The sequence below is a fragment of the Monopterus albus genome, unplaced genomic scaffold (genome assembly GCF_001952655.1).
Source record: "Monopterus albus unplaced genomic scaffold, M_albus_1.0 scaffold178.1, whole genome shotgun sequence".
Lineage (NCBI taxonomy): Eukaryota > Metazoa > Chordata > Actinopteri > Synbranchiformes > Synbranchidae > Monopterus > Monopterus albus.
The window spans coordinates 993,356-1,013,747 of record NW_018128058.1 but is presented as its reverse complement, the minus strand read 5'-3'; the positions used below and the strand labels follow the sequence as shown (position 1 = coordinate 1,013,747).

The 20,392-nt window shown below is 41.0% G+C and overlaps 3 protein-coding genes across 6 annotated transcripts in view; 2 read left to right on the top strand and 1 right to left on the bottom strand.

Annotated features, from left to right (window-relative positions):
- Positions 1–423: 423 nt before the first annotated feature.
- Positions 424–7,128, top strand: LOC109969686 (fibroblast growth factor 6-like). Its single transcript, XM_020616743.1, has 3 exons — positions 424–1,138; positions 1,617–1,720; positions 3,607–7,128. The coding sequence occupies exons 1-3, from the start codon at positions 796–798 to the stop codon at positions 3,781–3,783; spliced, it is 624 nt and encodes a 207-aa protein (XP_020472399.1). The 5' UTR covers positions 424–795; the 3' UTR covers positions 3,784–7,128.
- A 1,516-nt stretch (positions 7,129–8,644) lies between these two features.
- On the top strand, positions 8,645–10,810 carry fgf23 (fibroblast growth factor 23). The gene is made up of 3 exons (XM_020616799.1): positions 8,645–9,328; positions 9,437–9,540; positions 10,122–10,810. The coding sequence occupies exons 1-3, from the start codon at positions 9,094–9,096 to the stop codon at positions 10,575–10,577; spliced, it is 795 nt and encodes a 264-aa protein (XP_020472455.1). The 5' UTR covers positions 8,645–9,093; the 3' UTR covers positions 10,578–10,810.
- Positions 10,811–14,165: 3,355 nt separating this feature from the next.
- The window catches only part of tigarb (TP53 induced glycolysis regulatory phosphatase b), a 10,400-nt gene continuing 4,173 nt past the window's right edge, over positions 14,166–20,392 (bottom strand). For 2 of the 4 annotated variants that reach the window (XM_020616804.1, XM_020616807.1), the window contains exons 3-6: positions 18,342–18,463; positions 15,918–15,995; positions 15,705–15,815; positions 14,166–14,843 (exon numbers count right to left, since the gene is read on the bottom strand). In XM_020616804.1, the coding sequence (XP_020472460.1) occupies positions 14,403–14,843; positions 15,705–15,815; positions 15,918–15,995; positions 18,342–18,463 (752 nt within the window). In that variant the 3' untranslated portion in view covers positions 14,166–14,402. Of the gene's footprint in view, positions 14,844–15,704; positions 15,816–15,917; positions 15,996–18,341; positions 18,464–20,153; positions 20,385–20,392 lie in introns of those variants that run through there. The other 2 variants (XM_020616806.1, XM_020616805.1) reach the window with 2 other exon arrangements.

Here is a 20,392-nt window from a genome sequence, read left to right as displayed (position 1 = left end):
ACCAAATGCCCATCATGGCCTAAAAGCTGAAGCTGAACTGCATGTCTTTTTTGTTCAACTAACAATCCAAAACTCAAAACATTACAAGCCAGAACCTGCAAATGTTTAGTGTTCTTTAAAAAAAAAAAAAAGACTGCATGACTGCATCTGCCTTGAAGTATTTCATCAGGCTTCCCCCTACATTTGCAATTTATTTAATTAGGGTTCGAGGTTTGGGGAGCTGAGGTGATGCAGGGATTCACTGGAGCATTTGACACTTTTAAGAGCTGCAACACATTCACACCGAATAAAGGTTTTATTTTGAAATGTGCCACGGGAAACACTTGTTCTCATTCTGTCAGCCTTGTCTGACTTGTTTGACGCTGATGTGAAGGTGCGGTACCCCCTCATCATTTCTGTCAGAACTACTGCTACTGCTGGGGTCCTGTGATTCTCTCCTCCTCCCATCTCCTACTTTTGATGGGGGATGCAGCGATGAAGTCACAGTGATGTCATTTTAGGATGTGAGAGTCAGGGGAAAGGTGAGCTGGTTTTGCGGTGAGTGGTGTCCCCTCCACGGCCAGCGTTCCCTGTGCAGAGGCGCGGAGTGGCGAAAGATGATCATCGCCACCGGCGCCAATTCAAGCTCCAACGCGCTCTGTCCCTCTCCTCCTGCTCAGATCTCGGGCTATGGGGCCTTGATCTGTCTTGATCCCAAAATAAGCCTTTATCACCACCATGCCAAAGGACAACAAATAAGAAGAGTTTCATTTGTAGGGCAGATAACTCTGACCTCGTGCCCCAAAGGCAAACTGGATGGCTGTTGCGCAAAGGTGTCTCTACAGTATGTCCGGCGGAGCCAGGACGCACTGGACGCTGACAGTAGTTATTATACTGTGGACTTCTGTCTGGGGGATCGTTTCATCTTATCCGATTCCAAACAGGACTAATGCGACTTTGTTGGAAAAGAAATGGGAGACCCTCTTCTCCCGCTCCTATCTAGGGGTGGCTGGGGGGAAATCGGAGCTGAACTGGGAGAGTGACTATTTGCAGGGCATCAAAAGAGTGCGGCGACTCTACTGCAACGTGGGCATTGGGTTTCACCTGCAGGTGCTCCCGGATGGCAAGATAAGCGGTGTGCACAGTGAGAACCAATACAGTGAGTTACACCCGGCAAAGCACCGAAAAAGTGGACCCTGTACACAGGCTGCGTAAAAGTTAGAGCGGGCGGCTTGTCTTGCATGATATTTAACAAGAGGTGTCGGCATGGTTGAAAGTTTCAGAAAACAAAAACAGTGTACTGAGCCTCACATCTGTGCACTGCGAAATATCCTCCCCGGCCAAAAACATGACATGAATGTTTGGACCCAGTTTAGACGCAAACTTATTTTTACCCAGCGTCCGGCTGCAGCAAGGCACGCACACCCTACTCAGCACGCCGTCAACTACAGTCGCACGGCATTAGCTATAATATCTAACATGCAAATAGCTGGTTATTGCAAAGCGCTAATTGAGCTGAGAGCGCATCATCCAGTCGCAGTGCACCTGCAAGGTTACACCCATCACTGCTGCATAGGCCGGTTGCTCGACTTTGTCCCCACACTGCCTCTGCTGTCCTAACACTATGTTTTGTTTAGGTCTAATAGAGATCTCCACCGTGGACCGAGGGGTGATCAGCTTGTTCGGAGTGAGGAGTGAGCTCTTTGTCGCAATGAACAGCAGAGGAAGGTTATACGGAACGGTACGTTTGTGCGCAACTAAAGGGGACGGTTAGTTTGTGCGCCACCCCTGAAGCCCCCCCCCCCCTTCCCACACACGCTTATCCTGCTCAGTGTAAGATGAGTTCGTGTAGCTGCTGCATCCAAGGTTTATGAGCACTGTTGTGTTATTAATATGCTCTGATGGTAGGGGACTTCACAGAGCTCAGAATGTTTTAATGCTCAAATCTTCTGCTCTGTGTCCGAATCTGACAGCTCACAGCCTTTATTCATGGAAAAGTAATGCCACACAAGTACACGTGCTGCATAGGCAAACTATTAAAATACATGCTATTTTATAAGCTCGTTACATGGATGTTATGTAGGCCTGTAGCAGTAAAATAAACAAAGTGAAGTAAAAAAAGTACAACTCCCTATGGTATGTAGTGAAATATAAGTATAAAGTAGAATAAAATGGAAAGTTAAGTACAACTATTTCTAAATTTGGCAGTTCCAGTTATCTAATTTGGCCCCTTGTTGATATATTTTGTTTATTACTCACCAAGATCACAAAAGTAGGTCACAGTCAAAGACAGGTCCAAATTAACTTTAGAGTGACCAGTCTATTAACAAAGTTCATTTACAGTGTTTGTCCTAAACGCCAAATAAAGGCGAGAGTACTAGTGTTTTTATGTTTATGTTTCATTGAAAGCTGGAAACATGAAAACCGTTATAAGATAAAATCTGTTTCCTGCACAACTTTAAATAAAAACCTTTGTGTACAATATCAACATGCACAGTGCATATCCAGCAACTGTCCTCGTGCCTCAAAAACCTAAAGACTTGAATTTTACCTCAGTACATTTTTCTAACCTATAGTAGCACCAAACTGTGAAGTACTGGAAGATCACTCAGATTCATACTCTTCTTTACTTATTATTCAAAAAGGCCATTTCTGTTTTAAATAACCATTGCATCAGTTTCAGAGCTTTTCAAGTTAGTTCTTGTAGGACTGTTTAGTCCACGTTCAACATGTGAGACATTTAGCTTCGTACACAAGCGTGTTTAGTCTTCTATGAAAGATATTGTATAATGTATCAGTTTGGCGTTGGTACCAAGACTTTGGCATTGTATCAGCACCAGTGTTGAAAAGTAACAAAGCACTTAGAGTAAGTCAAATTTTAAGGCACAGTACTTGTACTGTATTTCAGCAGTTCTGCTTTATGCTGCTTCATACTTCTTTCACTAAATTTCAAATGGAAATAATGTTCTACCTTCACAAAATTAACTTCCTGATTTAATCTATTAATGCAATACAAAATCAACAAATATTGTAGATGAAGCCACCCAGCACTATAGTAAGTAGTAATAATTTGCTCCACTTGATCTGCAACATAAAAGTAATGGTTAATGCATCCACAGATGCACAATCCAATAATGAGTAGGTTACTTTTACCTTTGATACTATGAGTGTGTTTTGATGCTCATTCTTCTGCAGTTTCTACACTATTGCTGCTTTTGTTTAAATAAAAAATATGAGTATCTCTTTGGCCGTTGATTGGCAGAAGTATATTAAAAAATCCAATTAATACAAAGCCCTAGCTTTGTAATTGTGATGAAGGATGTGAAATGTCCAAATGAGATAAATATGTGTATTTCATGGAGCACAAAGTGTTGAACTTTCAGACGCTTACACAACCATACTGTGTCCATGTATCCTACTGCTCTACAGTGTGGTGTGTATCTGCATTTTAAAAAGGCATTTCTTTAAAACACATCACCGCCTCCAATTTCCATCAAAGCTTCCTAGGCAGCATGTTTGCCAAAGTAAAGGTCACATGGAGACCATGCATATGTTGTGATGTTCATTCTATGTCTGTCAAGAGATTTACTGACCGTCTTTTTGCTCTTTCTGGGCTTTGTTTTTTAGAGATTCTTTGGAGATGAGTGCAAGTTCAAGGAGACTTTGCTGCCTAACAACTACAACGCCTATGAGTCTTTTGTTTACAAGGGCTTCTACATCGCCCTGAGCAAGCATGGCCACGTAAAGAGAGGCAACAAAGCCACCACCGCCATGACTGTCACACATTTCCTCCCGCGACTATGAGAGAAACTGGCAATAACTCAGTAATTTGCACATGTGGATGTTTTTCCCAGGTAATATAGAAATGCCTAGTCATGATACACACACCACTGAACTGCAAAAGAAAAATATTTATTCTGTTTATATATCTGTATATTTGGACAGCTATCTTTGTATATGTATGTCATACTGTGCTGCTTATTGTTTTTATGGACAGGGAGGGTTGAAGCCAGGTCTCACTTTACCTTGGTGCTTGCTGTAACTGAACTATGTGTCACTTCCTTTTTTGAGATGGAGGATGAGCTATGTCCTGTGCTGTTAGAGTGAAATTAATACTTTTTATTACCTCAAAGAACCACTTTACTACATTTAGGGGATGCATGGAGTTCCATACAGCTATCTGCTAAGTTTATCATTTCTTTTACATGTTTGAGCATTTGTTGGCTCCCTGCTCCATTATCGATGTCGGGCGATGGGGGAAGCTTAAATGCACTACCTTTGCTGCACGATTTAAAGGTGCCTTGGAGTTCCCACTGGTGGCCCCCTTAAACTTGCATGTAAGAGACACCCGCTGGAGTCAGAAATAGGGCTGACACTCCGGAGAGGGCCTCTGGATGGAGGGGGAGGGTTGACTATCTCTGGTTTATTTTCTTTTCTGTAATTAGATCGATTAAGTAATGTACAATCTGTGGTCGAGACCAGAGAGCAGTCAGCCATAGAGGCTGGCACCAGGCCAAACGTTTGCCTGTGTGGCATTGCCACAAATAAACAGGGTGGAATACTTATCTATCCAAGCATGGAGAAAATTTTTGTACTGAGCTGCACAAACAGAAGAGATAGAGCGTATATAGAGTAGAAATGTACCAGCACATGGTCTTGGACAGGGCTCCTTCTGTAAAGTGGGTTGTTGTTTTTGGAACGCAAAGCTTCAGCTGCTGTTGAAACTGATGTCTACTGTCCATGAAACCACTGAAAAACTATGTAAATAGATGCAAATGTAAAAAAGAAGAGTTCAGGAGAATTTTACGCAGCTTTGTTGCAGTTGGCTGAACAGGGCAAAAAAAAAATTCAGGTTGCACAGTGAACCACTGATGATGGTGCCTGAATGTTTGGTAAGAATTGCCCCCATATATTTGTTTCTTCATTTAATGTATCTTTGCGTTGAAAAGAGAATGTGCTTGTCTGTGTGCTCTGCAGCAGCACTGCAGTAGCAGGGAGGTGTTGGGAGCTAGAGGCAAATAGTTTTAAATGCAATTATAGAGTCAGTCATGAACCTCAAAGGGCCATGCAGTTGGTAAACTGGATGCACACTACAAGGTTTTTTTTTTTATATGGTTTCAGAATTTGTTGACTTTTAGCCTGATTTTAAATATCTTGGGGTAAAACGTCGGCACAGAAGGTCCAAAGTTAGCGAATTGCAACACCTTTAAATACATAGCAATGTAGAAGGTATACATAGTAGCAGTTTGTTTACAAAGCTGAAGATGCATCATGCTTTGCAGATTTACTGTTAGTATGTGGACCAGTCTCTTGTTACATATTCCAAAGATGTTTTCTTGCCTCACGTAATTTCTGAGAATTTTATAGAGCACATTTTCCCTGTCTAGTTACTGCAGCTGTTCGCTTCAAAAACTGAAGCTTGCTCCATCACCAGCATTAATTGCATTCTTGTGTTTAGAGAGGAAGCAGGACTATTTAAATCCAGGAAAGACATATGCAAGGGAGCCAGCCCTCTGTCTTTGTTGTTGCAGGAATGTGGATCTGCCAAGATGACAGGCAGGCTCCCACATACCTGAGCAGCTCCCTCTCTGAACTTTATCACTGCCCATCACCACCTCCACAGTCCACCACCCACCTCTGCTTGTCCCTTTCCCCCCTTGCCACCCACCGGCAGAGAACTTGGGATTCCAGCTGTAACCTAGGAGGTTCCTCCTCTCCTTTCAGTCTTTTTTAGTTCAAGGTCAGAGTCCGACCAGCCATGGCCCCAGCCCTACTGGCTGGGGTGGTCGGCCACTAGGGTCAAACTGGCATGAAATAGAAATTTGAAGTGCATAAACCAACTTTGTATGCGTAAATACATAATTTAGAGAACTGGTGACTCGGGTGTTGGCCTCCAGCTGACTGGGACACAAACCTAGCATTTCCCTGCTTTACAATCTGCAATATTTCTTTTCTAAAGCTCCTTTACTCTCTGAATTTAGAGCTCCACCTCATTAAAATGCAGCTTCACAAGATGCTGCCCCCTCCCTTTTGCAAGTACTTGTGTCAGGATATTTCTGAGGAGGGGACATTGCAGAGTTAGTGCGGTGTGTGAGGAGCAGGTAGAGAGCAGAGTCATGCACAGCCTCACCTCTCCTGCTGCACTCCAGCCCTGCAGAGACGGCTCCCCGGCCAACCTCAGGACCCGCCCTCTGCTGCTGCTATAGGCCCTGTTCTGACCATAAACACCTCTCACCACCTACTGACACTGTACAGTATCACCTGCTGCTCAACTCTCATCTATGGCACACAGATCAGTTCATAACAGTATTTTTCTCACCGTTGAACCTCTTGCTCTTTTTGTTCTGAGGACATTTTTAAGTGCTGAGGCTACCGTGATGCACAGCAGAGCAAATTTTGTTCAAAGTTTCAAAAATCAAAAAAGACTTGTTGCTCTTCTAGATGAGGCTGCATGCAGTGCCACTGATGTACATTTCTTGTTAGGAGTAAATCACCCCTACTCTCAGATGAAGTAGCAAACAGAAAGCAATCCACATGTTCACCATTTTCAGCTGGTGTGGAAATTAACTGCGCATGCACAGCAAAGATCACCTCCCTTACTCATCTCTCAGTCACAATGTCTGGCGTTTCTATTAGCACCTTATAAACAATATCTTCATTCTAAACTAGTGCAAAGAAGTGAATTTCCCCCCACATTTTCTTTAACAAAATAGAGCAGAATCCCTAAAAGAGTGACAGTTTGTGACTAAAACAAAAAGCTCACCTTTCAGCTTTGACCAAAAAACATTTTACTAAGAATTATCTGTTGTCTGTTTTTTCTTTTCCACAGCTTATCATAGATCAAATTTACATTAAGGTGAGGAATATCTTTTTTAAAATAACAATGTACTATTAGCATGCCTTTTCCCCAAGCTTGATTATGTGTGTGTGTGCTTCCTGTTTTTTTTTTTTACTCCTATGATAAAAGGAGTGAGTCTCAACTCTATTCCTCTCATCTCTGTTCTCATATACCTCACCTTCTGCCTTAGTTTTGGTTTGTGAATGACTGTAAATTAGGAAGAAACCAACTTTGGTTATTTGTTTCTGCAAACAGACAACGCTAAGTAAGGATATTAAAGTTTTTTCCTTTTATTTTTGTACGTATGTGCTGTGCACAGCAGTCTACTGTATTCATGAGATAACAATAAAAGTTGGTCTTTTTTTTTACTGGTTTCTGGGACCTGGTCATTCTCTCTGTTGTATGAGGTGAACTTGCATGAGACTGTGTATTGAGCAGTGGTGATAAAAGTACAACAATATGAAATGCTCCATTATGAGTCAGCATCTTGCATTCAAGCTCCTCGTCAGTAAAATTTTAAGTATCTAAAGCAAATGTCCTCATTCTGCAGAAAAAAAGTCCCTGTGACTGAGCTAATATTATAACTGACATTTTTAGAACATTATTACTGATTCATTTGTGTCAAATTTGCATTTTACTGGAGCTACTTTTAACTACTTTATATGTGGTTTAGTCCAGTGTTTCTTACCTAGGGGTCAGGAGATGATTAATGAGATTGGAAGACAAAAAACAAACTTGGATCAGTGACTCTTAAAAAATGAAAAAGACTGCAAAGTATCATTAAAGCCTGCAGCAAGACTGCAGGTATAGACCTGACCGACCCTTGTGAACTATAGCATCAGGACCTTGAGGGAAGTCCAATCAATTCTGGTTGATTCCAGCCATGCCTTGTCTAATGAGTTTCTGCTGCTACCATCTGGTCATGTACAAGGTGCATCCAGGACAAAAAGACTTAAAAATTCCTCTGTTCCAGCCACTACTGACTTTTTAAATACTTAAAGCAGTTATTACACACAAGTGCTTATAGCTACATACTAGTGGTTGATTTTCTATGTTAGTTGTTGCTTATTGTAATTGTAGTGCGATTGCTACCAGCTGTGCAATAATTTGCGCCTCTGGGATAATAAAGTTGTTTGAATCTGAATCTGAGTCTTCTGCAAGACAAATCTGTAGTCTTTTAAACCCTATTTTAACCATTAATTTTTATGAAATACTGGATAATCTTTCCTCTTTGGGCCTTGAATAACTATTTAAATATCACTGAGAATTTTAGAAAAGGGACCCAGGATTGGCATTGTTTTCTGTTGTTGTTTTTTAATAAGGGGTGACACAAACCAGCAAAGTTGAGAACCACAGGTGTTGTTGGCAGTGTGTTGAAATGTAGTCAATACATTTGTCAAATAAATGTAGTGAAGTAAAAGTTTTGAGTAGCGTAAATCGTAAATACTCAAGTACCTCAAAATGCAAAACGTTTACTGCACTAAATTATCCTGAATTTTTACAGCTGCAAGTGAGTTTGATTTCACAGAAAAAAAATTGGCATTTCCAAGAGAAGATGTTTAAATGTTTCCGTGGAATCCAAAAAACTTAAACTTTTTCTAATGCTTTCATGTGTGCCATGTGGAAACTCCATAAATACAGTTTTGGCAGTCGGACGAACAACTTCATAGAAAGTTGATGGAAACCAGACTGAATGGGGGAGTGGCGCCCTCTGCTGATGAAATGATAGAACTGATTAGTGGAGCAGGTGCGCAGTAACTTCAAACCAGGACTATCCGTCCACTGCAGACGAATAGACCTGCCAAATGTTTAATGTAGTAAGTTCTTCTGTCAGGATTTATGGACAAAAGCGAACGTCAATTTATCTCCCACACAAGTAAAATTATGTTTATTTTATTCCTGTTTTGATGGACAAATCATTTTGAACAGGCGTTTATAATTACACTTCCTTTTTTCTTATATATTGCCCAACACATCGTGTTTCTAGTCCTAACAAAATCCTGAGCCAGAGCCTCAATAATGTTTAAAGTAGATGAGTCAAGACGTGTTACCAAAAATAAGAGTCTTGTTGTCTGACAAACACCATCGGCATAAACATACAGAGGTGGATGTAGCCCTTCCGCTGCAGCTCACCCGCACATCTGCTTTGGGGGACGAGGAGTTTCTTTTTTTACGCAATGGATGTGAGCAGGAGTGGCACTCAGGGGGCTTTAAATAGGAACTGTCTCCAAACTTTGGTACAACAGAGCATCTGAAAACTTCCAGTTTGCTCAAAGATGGACGTCAGCAGGAGACTGGGGATGAGGGACACTGTACTGGCGTTCTTACTCGCTGTCCTCCAGGGACTTCCTCTTGGAGAAACGGTTCCGAACGCGTCACCGCTGGATGGATCCAACTGGGGGGACCCGAGGAGATACGTTCACCTGCAGACGTCCACAGACTTCAATAACTTCTACTTGGAGATCAGATCAAATGGCACTGTGCGCAAAACTACAGTCAGGAGTTCATATAGTAAGTGGTTTCAAGATTTTTTTTTCTAGTTTACCTATTCCAAAGTGGTAAAATACTGCAAAGGTTGTTTACTGTTTTTAACTCTCGTTTGTTCTTTCGTCCCCTCAGGTGTGATTCTACTGAAAGCTGAAACAAGGGAGCGCATCGCCATATTGGGCGTCAAAAGTAGCCGCTACCTGTGTATGGACCAGGAGGGCAACACGTTCAGCTCTGTAAGCCAAAATTTACTTTCTAACCAAATCAACCCCTCATACAAAACTTTTCACTTTGAGTTGCTCTGTCCTGGCTCGCTTGTGAAGTTTTGTGCATCGTGTAAAACAAAGCTTTCTTAGTCTTACGCACAAACGTGGTGCAACTTTAGGACGTCATGTCATCTACGTATCACATCTTTTTAATTACTCACTTCAACTAATTGTTGCTAATAATTAAAACAATCCACAATCGTTTTATATTCGTATTATATTCAACCACAGTAGTGGTTTACGAATAGTTTCAGACCGCTTTACGCACTTTTACGCATTCAATTCACTGCAGCTGAAGGTTGTCTAAACATTTTTCAGTGAATTTCTTTTGTCATGGTTTCACTGAATAAATAAACCGAATAAGGTTCTGCCAACTATGACGGAGTTCTTTTATTTCGTATTTTTATAAGTAGGCATAATCTAACTGGAGACGATATTCTGACACAAATAAAAGTTAGTAACAGCGATTAAACCAATGTTTAACATCTTGTATCTGTAAAATGGAATACTCCCAGCTGCAGTTTAATCTTTACTCTGCCCTCTTCCCCCAGCCCATTTGCCTCAGAGACGACTGTTTGTTCAACCACAAGCTTCTGGAGAACAACCGGGACGTGTATTACTCCAGCCGGACCGGCATCCTACTCAACCTGGAGGGCTCCCGACAGGTGTTCTCCGCAAGCCAGAACCTGCCGCAGACCTCCCTCTTTCTGCCCAAGAAGAACACGGTGCCGCTGGCGCGCCTCCTGCTGCACAGGAAGAAGAGGAACCAGGTGGTGGATCCTTCCGACCCACACAACGTCTACCTCGGACAGACTGAGGAGGGCTCAGAATCCCAGGCCGCGCCGGAGGACGACGCTGACGAGGTGGAGGTAGAGGTGGAGGCCGGGGACGACAGGCGCAACTTGTCCCGTGAGACGCCGCTGGCTCCGTCGACCCACGACCCCTGGAACGTGCACTCCCCCCTCCCCGCCAGTCCCCGGAGCACCGGGACTATGGGCGGATTTTAGTTGACTGACAAGGGTGCTGCAAAGATTGGGCGCTCCCTTTACCTTACTATAAGTGAGTTCAAGTTTAACTTTAGCTTTTGATCATATGGGAACAAATATAAATCATCTCAATTTATTTTGAAAACGGGTGTTGTGTCTACATCTGTTCCAACCTTTAAACATAACCACCGCTACTAGAAACAAAGCTTTAACTCGGGGAATCAGATTTCGACACAGGACCGGAATCAGGTTGATCCTCCTCTTTCACACTGACTCAATATCATTTCAGACATTCACTTAGTCATCCAGAAAAGCAGTACGTATATACACTGAATGTACAAAATATTAGACTTGACTTGCAACCCCGTTGGCACATTTGTTAGGGCTAAAACTCAAATCTCTGTTCGTCTCCTGCTTGGAGGTCACTGCAGATTTAAAAAGTTAATTCAATAAGGGATATGTGTTTTACCTGGATTTATCATCATTCATCAGTAATAAATAGGCTGCATGTTCCGCTGGTTTGGGTGGATGATATTTTGGATACTGGGACGTCACTACATGTACAACTATAATATATTTCTGATGACTTTTTCACTGAAACAGTTACTAACAAATTACTGAAAAGCCAAAACCTTAGTTGTCAAATGCCAAAATGTATGACCCAAACCAATTTCCCATCCCCATCTCGATGAGCTATGTTTTAAATGATAAATGACAGTAAACCTGGAAACAAACAATCCCAAAATCGGACAAATCAGCACGTGTACATTAGATTTTTGTGGTACCTTCAATAAGATTTTTAACAGCTGGCTTGAGAAACTAACATTTCAAACTTAGACTGATGTTAATACAAACCTAGCCTGTCCACTGAGGTGAAACTTGGCAGGATGTAATTTAAAACAAAAATAGATACATGGATATACTTAACAGTTCTATTTATTAGAGTTATCGTATTCCTGTATTTTAAATTGCTACATTTACGGGCTGTGATATACAAGATCTGATGTTTAATTTTAGACGTTAAGCATAAAACAGCAAACTATATATCATTACAGTATCTGTTGTGGTTATGTTTCTCTATTTTTGCCTCTCATTCTTGACTTGAAAAAAAACATATACTACAGGATAAACAACCTTTAAAGACAAGTGATCTCGATATCTAAACTCTTGCAAAGTGATCCTACAGGTGCCGGCCACCACCAGCAAACAGGAAAACCAGTCCCAAAGAGTATTTATTTATTTAAATCCATTCCTTTATTGGTATTTATGGTATTTACAACAATGCTTTATGATAAAAAGTACATAAAAGAAAACATGGTTTGTCTCTGAATGTATTAGTTGGAGCTGTGGATGAGGTGCTGCTTGAATTTGGGACAAATTATAAACTAATAAATGAAAGATGTTCAGTGCTTTGTATCTTTCTTTTTTTTTTTTTTTGCAAAGCCAGACTTTTTAAAGGTTAGATTTTTACCACCCTGTGTGCTGCATCATTTGGTCAAGGCAGCACGATGTGCACGAAAGGAATTAATGAACGTGTAAGCAGGTTTAACGCTGATCCAGTGACACAACAATTCTGCTCATTAGCCGAATAACCTGCACTTTCACACCCCTTCTGCTTAATTAGGAAAAAGGCATGAGTTACACCTGAGTCATGTCACCTAAAATAAACTTTAGTACCACTGTTACTCTAACAGTTAAATTAGTCAACGTCATCCATTAACCTTTGACCTGTTAATGGAACAGTTCAACATATTCTTTGATGCAGTTGCCAGCAAAGTTCCAGAGCTTATACTGCTCCCAGCTAAGAAACAGAATGCAGTAGAGCATCAGCACACAACCCGTATGAAATGGCCAACTGTCATATGTTGCACTAGGCTTTTATGTATTAAAGAAACAAAATGAGGTGTTTATTTATGAGTTTTATTAGTGGCTAGACTGATGATTGTATTAGCTTCACACAGAGCCAGGCTAGCCATTTCCCCTGTTTCCAGTTTTTGTGCTAAGCTAATGTAAACTAACCTAACTAACCTTATATTTAACAGATGAGTATTAGAATCAGAACCAGAATCAGCTTTAATCCCCATGTATGTTGAGCATACAAGGAATTTGTCTCTGGTACAGAGGCTCTCAGTGTGTTTTAGGCAACAGATGATAAACAGACAATAAAACAGAATTTTATACATGTATGCATGCATGTATATACACACAAACACACACTTCGAGCTATCACACCGGTGCATGTGTAGTGGTACTATTTACAATTATTGCACTGCGGTGGTTGCAGAGTCCTGTTGCTTCAGTCATAGTTAACTGTTAATCAGAGTGATGGCGCAGGGGAAGAAACTGTCCTTGTGTCTGGTTGTTTTGCCCTACAGTGACCTGTAGCACCATCCAGAGGGGAGGGGTTCAAACCGTTTGTGTCCGAGATGTGAGGGGTGCAGAGATCTCCTCTGCTCTGCAAAGTGGAATCGCTCTGATCATCAAATATGTGCATTTGTAAAAATGACAAACTTTAGCTTTAAATGTTAACTCCAATCAAACACAAAGTCTTAGTTATGTCTTAGGTTGTTTAGTTAAGCTCTGCACAGCTCAGTGGTGGGAGATCTTTAGGGTGTGCAAACATTTTCCTGTCACTCCAGATGAGTGAGCTGATCCCTGTCAGTTCTTAGAGGTACCCAGCAGGAACAACTAGCCCCCCTGAAAGCCTTTAATATCAGAGAACGCCAAGTATAGTGTATTGTTTTTACTCAATTACTAAGAATTTGTTGAATGTCAACAACCTATGAAATAACTTGTTCATCTGTCAGCATGTGGCAATGAGCAGAGCACACACACACACACTACACTACTACACACTACTACACCCTTTACAAAGAATGTAGTTGTTTTACGTTTTGACTGTGCAAGACTCCTGTGAATTATATTTGTGTTCCTGCTCATATTGTTTGTTTTCAAGCAAAGCCTGACCTGTATGTAACAAAGGGAACTGCAATTCCAGTGTTGAGTAGTCCCTGTATTGCAGTACTCTTATGGATCATGTAAAAGTACATTTGAATGGGTTTTAGGTTTTTTCTGTCAGTCATTGGAGCTCACATTGTGAAATACTGTTGCTATGAATATCAGTCAGTGGAGAATAAAAAGTGACCAAACGAGCACTTAACAAAAAAATAGCATTATCATCGCAAATTAACAGCACTACAGCTGCAACACACGACATAATAAGATATGCCATTCACGTACACGCATCAGTGTAGCAATTCACGACAATGCAATACCATACATGTATATTAGCAGTAAATAAGCAGTGATGAAAGAAGCATTTCCATCAATTACTGTGCAAATGCTATTAAACACAGCAAACTGGAGACAGGTCACCTTCTATTATCATGCTTTGTTTTTTATCTGAACTGTTAATGTGCATGGGAGTCATTTCATTTTACCCTGTAGTAGTAGCATAAATAGATCACATTGAAATATTGCACAAGTAAAATGAGCAGCACCACTACTGCAACAGAGGAGCCATGGCGACGTGAAAACGCCACACCTACTGCTCAATAATACACTCAACAGTTTGGGCCTTGGTATAACATGGAAAAAGAGGCAATAAAATTAACAATATTAAATATTTAATATGACACGAACCCTTACAGACCTATAGTTGGAGGGATGATGATAATACAGTACCCAATTATTAAGTTATCCTGGCCTGTGCGTTGCTATATTCAGTTACCTGTGGTAACTCTGAGGTCTCTGCCTTTCTTTCCCCTTCAGTGTTCCTGATACTTCCATTAGCAGTACACCGTATGCATGCTTCATACATAAAACTTCCAGTTCTTTCCCTCTACACTACTGAGTAGCTGTGAGGTCTTCTGGGTGCTCCTTTCTGTTGGTAAAAACGCAGCGAGCATCGGAGAGGACTGGGCCGCACTCAGACTGGCTCAGAGTGAGAATAAAGCGGCTGATGCCTGTGTTTGGACAGGGAGAAAACAGCTGGGACGTCTTCACCCCTGTGGGCAGAGAGCACCTTAAGTCCTCTACGAGGTGCCTGATGGCGACACGGATGTAGGCGCCGTGGCTCACGACCAGGGTGTGGACCAACACTCCCTGCAGACCATCGTGAGCCGAACCAAGACAAGCGGCGTCAGAGGCAGCGGCTACAGATCCAGCAGCTACAGATCCATTAGCAGCTCTTGATGCCCCCGCAGAGGCATCTAGTCCTGACCAGCCGTGTTCATCCCACATTTGCTTGAAAAGGACTTTGAGGAATTTTTTGAATCGCAGCTTCACCTGAAAGCAAGGTGACATTGAGCTGGAACTATGAGATGACAGACAACACCAGCAGGTTTGAGAGCGCAAATCATCTGTCAGTGAATGATTGAGAGGCAAAAGTCTCTTTTTGCTGTTTGTCAGCTATTGTTTTCTCTATTATCTGGCATTTTATAGGAAAAGCTAGGACGGCAGCTATAACAATCAAATATATAAGACAGAAAGTGCATCTGCATGAAGCATAAACAAATGTGTTCCTATTTTATGAAAAGCTGACATGTTCATTAAACTATGACAACAATCAGAAACGTACACTCTCTCCTTCTCTCACTTCCTGTCATCACTGGGTCAGCTATCTAATAAAATAATGCTCCCAAAAAAAAAAATCATACTGCAATCACATTACAAGAACAGCAAAAAAAAGAAAAAGATTTTAAGCAGTGGTTAAATACTATTAGTCATTAAATGTTACCTAAATCAATAACTAATCACATTAACAGTTTAAAAACCCTAGTAAGCCATGACAGTGTGACAGTAAGCCGGCATGCACAACACTACGATCCTGAAACTAAAGCAGCTACATAGAATTTAGTCATCTTTTTATTATTTATACTTGTCAAAATGTCTTCTGTGGGAAAGGACCTTCAAGCTTCAGGCTCATATGATCATTGTCTCACCAATTAGCTTTGCAATGAATATAAACTACCCTCAGTCCAGACATTCAGTTTTAAAATACCTGATTTTTAAACTGCAACATCCCACAATGAACACTATATGGCACTGGTGTACAGGCAATATACCTTTGACAAAGTTACAAGTGTCTCTTTTTGACTTTCAGGGACTGAATGTCTGAATAATAAATCCTGAATGTATGTGACTCACCTGCTCTAAAGTCTCTCCTCCTGGTGGTGTGTAGCCACGACATGACTGGCCGGCAGCGTTGGCCATGTTCTTCAGATCCTCTTTGAGACGCCCTTCAGCGATGCCAAAACCCTGCAAAAACAACAAAACCACAATTTAGAACTCAAACAGAAACTACTGTAGCACTGTGTGTGTGTGTGTGTGTGTGTGTGTATGAGATATAAGGGATCTTACCCTCTCTCTGAGTAATGGTTCCAAAAACATCTCCATGCCAGAACAGTGAGTGTTGTTCCTCAGAATTATTTCAGCTGTCTGACAGAGGAAACAGAAACTTAGAAATTAGTGGCTCAGTACATTTATAAGCATCCATCATGGACAAACTAAAGTCATTCTACAGGATCAGTGAGTCAAAGACCACAAGACATGAACATTCACACAAGTATTTCATAAGTGGAAATCATTCACAAGCATCCTGTTTTTCTCTCCTTCACACTAAAGGAAAAAAAAAACAATACTGACCTGTTACTGGTTTGACTGAAATATTTCTTTATGCTGAGAAATTTACTATTCATATTGTAAAGAAGCAATACACATTTACTGCTTCTTTGTAGACACATTTGGTGATCTGGAAAAACCTGGTGCAATCTTGTAATGTCAGAGAGGAATGCAGGCAAAATAAGAGGTAAGAGTTAATATTTTACACTTGACTTAAGGAAAAATGTGCAGGTCTGGCTGGAGGACATTTCAGATCAACAATCACTTGTCTAAAAAGATCACTGATGCAAAGCTGTTACACAATTTTGCAAAATGCAAATCTGATTAAAATATGAAACTATTGGACACTGTAGTTTTTAGCAAATGTTATTCAAACCACAGTAAATACTGCACTGGGGGGCCTATTTTCTATTACGGATTAACACACATTTGATGGTCTACTTAATATTTATGACAGCACAACTGTGCACGTGAGACTGAGTCAAAATAAACCTAGTGTTCAGTGTATTGAAGGAACATGTCACCCAGGGCAAACATGTTGCTCACTGATGTTTTTAAAATACATGTAATGAAATATCAGGCTTCAAACACACAGAACAACACATTGTTTGTGATATCAGTGCATGGCTGACTGGAAACTGCCTTAAACAGGACCCTAATAAATCAGAGATGTTGGCTTCTCTTTAACAACTGATGGCTGTGCTTTGCCATGCTCCACTAAAGTTAAGAGCCTGAGTTTTGTTTACATAGTAGTCTTTTCTTTAGAGATCATATTAGTCATATTTCTTGTACAGCCTTCTTTCATCTGCATCATATTGCTAGGTTGCACCCCTCATTTACCGGGCAAGCACTGAGGTACTATCAAATGCCTTAGTGACGTCTCATATAGATTACTGTAACTCTATTCTATCTGGAAACCCCAGAAAACGTGTTAATCGGCTTCAGGCTATTCAGAAATATCACGCAAACAAAAATATCTCAACACATCACTCTGTTACCCTTTCACTTGCACTGGTCTCTTATCTTGAGCAATTTAAAATTCTTTTTAACATTCAAAATCACCACTGCGTACCTGACAGATTCTGTCACTTACTACACTCCTACCTTCATGCTGAGATATACTTCAGCTGGTGCCGGAGTTTAAACTTAAGACATTGGGTGCCAGAGCCTTTTCTAGTGATACTGGCATGAACTCCCAATAAACATCTGACTGCACAGTTCCATCACAGAACGTAAGGCTGCCTTACAAACACACTTGTTTAAGTTATTCTTTCATTTCTGTTCTTAATAATTGGACATTATTGGTTATGTTCTTGGATGTTATTGTTATATTATTGATTGTGTTTAATCTATTGTATGTTTTTTCCTGATATGAACTTGGAAAGTGTCCTTTGGTGTCTTGAAAGTCCTCATAAATAAAACATTATTATTAGTTGATACTTATTATTAAAATCAAATCAGTGTTGGCTTTGGTCTTTTCATAGGTGATGGAAAAATACTGTGCACAACCTTTCTTGAGTGAATCATGTCATGTGTGAACACATGTTGTGTAGTCATTGTTAAGGAGAGACTGTTCATTATATAAGGAATTGTCCTCTAGTTAAAGAGATCATTAGACATGCACATGATCAGTCTTCTGACAAGACAACACACAATGCTGGTGGAACCAAGATAACAGCTCATCAGTATGCTATGCAATGAACTGTATAAATGGCTCTTGAAGCCTTTTTGAGCATTTGCAGAGACACTGGTTGATGTGATGCTGCTCCTTGCAAGAATAAAGAAAGATGCCTTGATAATTTTCAAAAGTCTCAGCAATCCTTCGTCTCCCATTGTTAAATTTTTCTAATGGTATTTTAGAGAGATCATATAGAAACGTATAATATCCCAAGCCTTTTCATTTAATATGCCAACATCGCTACACAACAAATCTGAACAATCTGTCAGTCTCAAGTTAGTAACAACTATCCATTCTGCCAAGATACAGGTGATTTTTCTTTCTTTGATCTGTGCATGATATCCAGATGCTACTTGTTATCACCATTGGGTGATAACCGTCCTGCCTGCATGCTGACAGGTAGTTACTTCAAGTGACACAATTGTCACCTGCTTCTGTCAGTAACCCAACTATACAGCTCTGTCAAATGAATGAGTCTGCTTTACCTGTACAGCCCGTTGTAGGTTGCTGACAAACACAGTGTTGAATGTGATATCTCTGAGGTACTGTCCAGCTGCCTCACACTGCTGCACACCTGTTTCTGACAAGGGCATGTCCACACCTTGACCTACAGAACACAAAGTATTTGTCAGTGCAGTATCTGTACAGTGACGTTGCACATGAAAAAATGCAGCAAATTAATCTTCATTTTTTTAAGTAGAAGTACTCAGATCCTTGCTATCAATACAACAATGTAAAGATACTAAATATTAAAATTACTAGATACTAGATATTAAAATTACTACTGTTCAAAGTCCAAAGGTGTGGAGAGGACTGAAACACATCTCAGGTCATGGTAAAAGTGGAGATGGTCACCAGGTCGCGGGGGACAAGGCCTGGGCAAATGAACGGAATCTGTTTTTTAATAGATTGGTGAGCGGGAATACAGGGAGGTTGTTACTGACTTTGTGAAGTGGTGTGAGGAAAATCGACTGGTCCTGAACACCAGTAAGACTAAAGAGATGGTGATTGTCCCCTGGCGGAAATCACCAGCACTCACGCCGGTGATCTTGCAGGGCTCAGTCATTGAGATTGTGGACACCTTTAAATACCTGGGGGTCCACCTCAACAATAAACTGGATTGGACCAACAACACAGATGCCCTGTACAAGAAGGGCCAGAGCTGCCTCCACTTGTTGAGGAGACTGAGGTCCTTTGGTGTGCGGGGGGCACTCCTTTGGACTTTTTATGATACTGTAGTGGCATCTGCTGTTTTTTACGTTGTTGTGGACTGGACGGGAGGTAGCACGGACAGGGACAGAAAGAGACTAAACAAGCTGGTCAAGAGAGCTGGGTCTGTCCTGGGCTGCCCCCTGGATTCCATCGAGGAGGTGGCGGACAGAAGGATGCTGGTAAAACTAACATCCATCATGCACGACCCCTCCCATCCCCTGCACCACACAGTAGAGGCTCTGAACAGTTCCTTTAGCACAAGACTGTTACATCCCCAGTAACATCCCCCAAGAAGGAGCGTTACCGTAGGTCGTTCCTCCCCACAGCAATCAGACTGTACAACACATCACTGCAGGGATAAGCTAGGTGAAAGTATGAGGGACCATGTAATAGTCAACTGAGGTGCAATACTCAAATCCTGGGTTAAAATGCATGGTTAATACAGACATATGTAAATTCTGTTCTTGATTATTCAAATACTTGATTCTGTCTATTTTTGAGTACTTGGAATTTATTTATCTGTGTGTGTGTGTGCGGTGCTTGTTCTCGTGGTGTTATGCTGTCTGTTCTCTATTGCTGCTTAAGGTACTGAAATTTTTTATATCAAGATATGTGTGTGGTGTTTGTTTCTCATGGTGTTATATTGTTTGTTCTCCATTGCTGCTGAAACACTGAAATTTCCCCATTGAGGGATGAATAAAGTACCTACCTACCATGTTTCTCATTGGTGTCTATTTGTGGTTGTTTTACATGTCTTTGTGGTTGTTTTGTGTATTTTTGAGTCAATTTGTGTTTGGCTGTCTTTCCAAAAAGAAATGTTAACAGTCGCTCAATGGTCCCTGGGGCCTGGACCTGTGCCTGTTAAGTTAGGCCCATTCAGCAATCCATCCATGAGTACAATGCAGAGATAATTCAATTTGTTACGTTCCACCACTGTGTAACACGTGCTTCAAATTAGTGTAAGAATACTTTTAACACTATACCATCCCCATTTTAAGCCGTGCAGGGCTGTGTAGTTGAAATCAAGTGGGAGGAGGGAAAAGCGAGTTACAGCTTTAACTTAATATTTTATTAAGTCAACGTACCTTGCAGTAGCTTTTCTCTGTTGTACTGTGTTTCCCCACTGTGTGAAAGGACAGCAGTGTCATCGATCATATCAATCTATTTTTACAAGTGACAGCCTAGTAACTCTGTTCATAGATATAACCTACAGCTGGCTAAGAACACTGAAACACGATATACATATTTAAGTTGACGTTACTTAGGCCAACTTAATTGCTTCTGTTCACTGTTAACGTTCAGCTAAACATTCAATCGCAAAGCT

Excerpts from the sequence above, each read along its gene's own strand:
- LOC109969686 (XM_020616743.1), top strand. The coding sequence starts at position 796 with ATGGCTGTTGCGCAAAGGTGTCTCTACAGTATGTCCGGCGGAGCCAGG. Across the intron at positions 1,139-1,616 it reads GCACAGTGAGAACCAATACA|GTCTAATAGAGATCTCCACC; the intron begins GTGAGTTACACC and ends TGTTTTGTTTAG. Across the intron at positions 1,721-3,606 it reads GAGGAAGGTTATACGGAACG|AGATTCTTTGGAGATGAGTG; the intron begins GTACGTTTGTGC and ends TTTGTTTTTTAG.
- fgf23 (XM_020616799.1), top strand. The coding sequence starts at position 9,094 with ATGGACGTCAGCAGGAGACTGGGGATGAGGGACACTGTACTGGCGTTC. Across the intron at positions 9,329-9,436 it reads TACAGTCAGGAGTTCATATA|GTGTGATTCTACTGAAAGCT; the intron begins GTAAGTGGTTTC and ends TCGTCCCCTCAG. Across the intron at positions 9,541-10,121 it reads AGGGCAACACGTTCAGCTCT|CCCATTTGCCTCAGAGACGA; the intron begins GTAAGCCAAAAT and ends CTCTTCCCCCAG.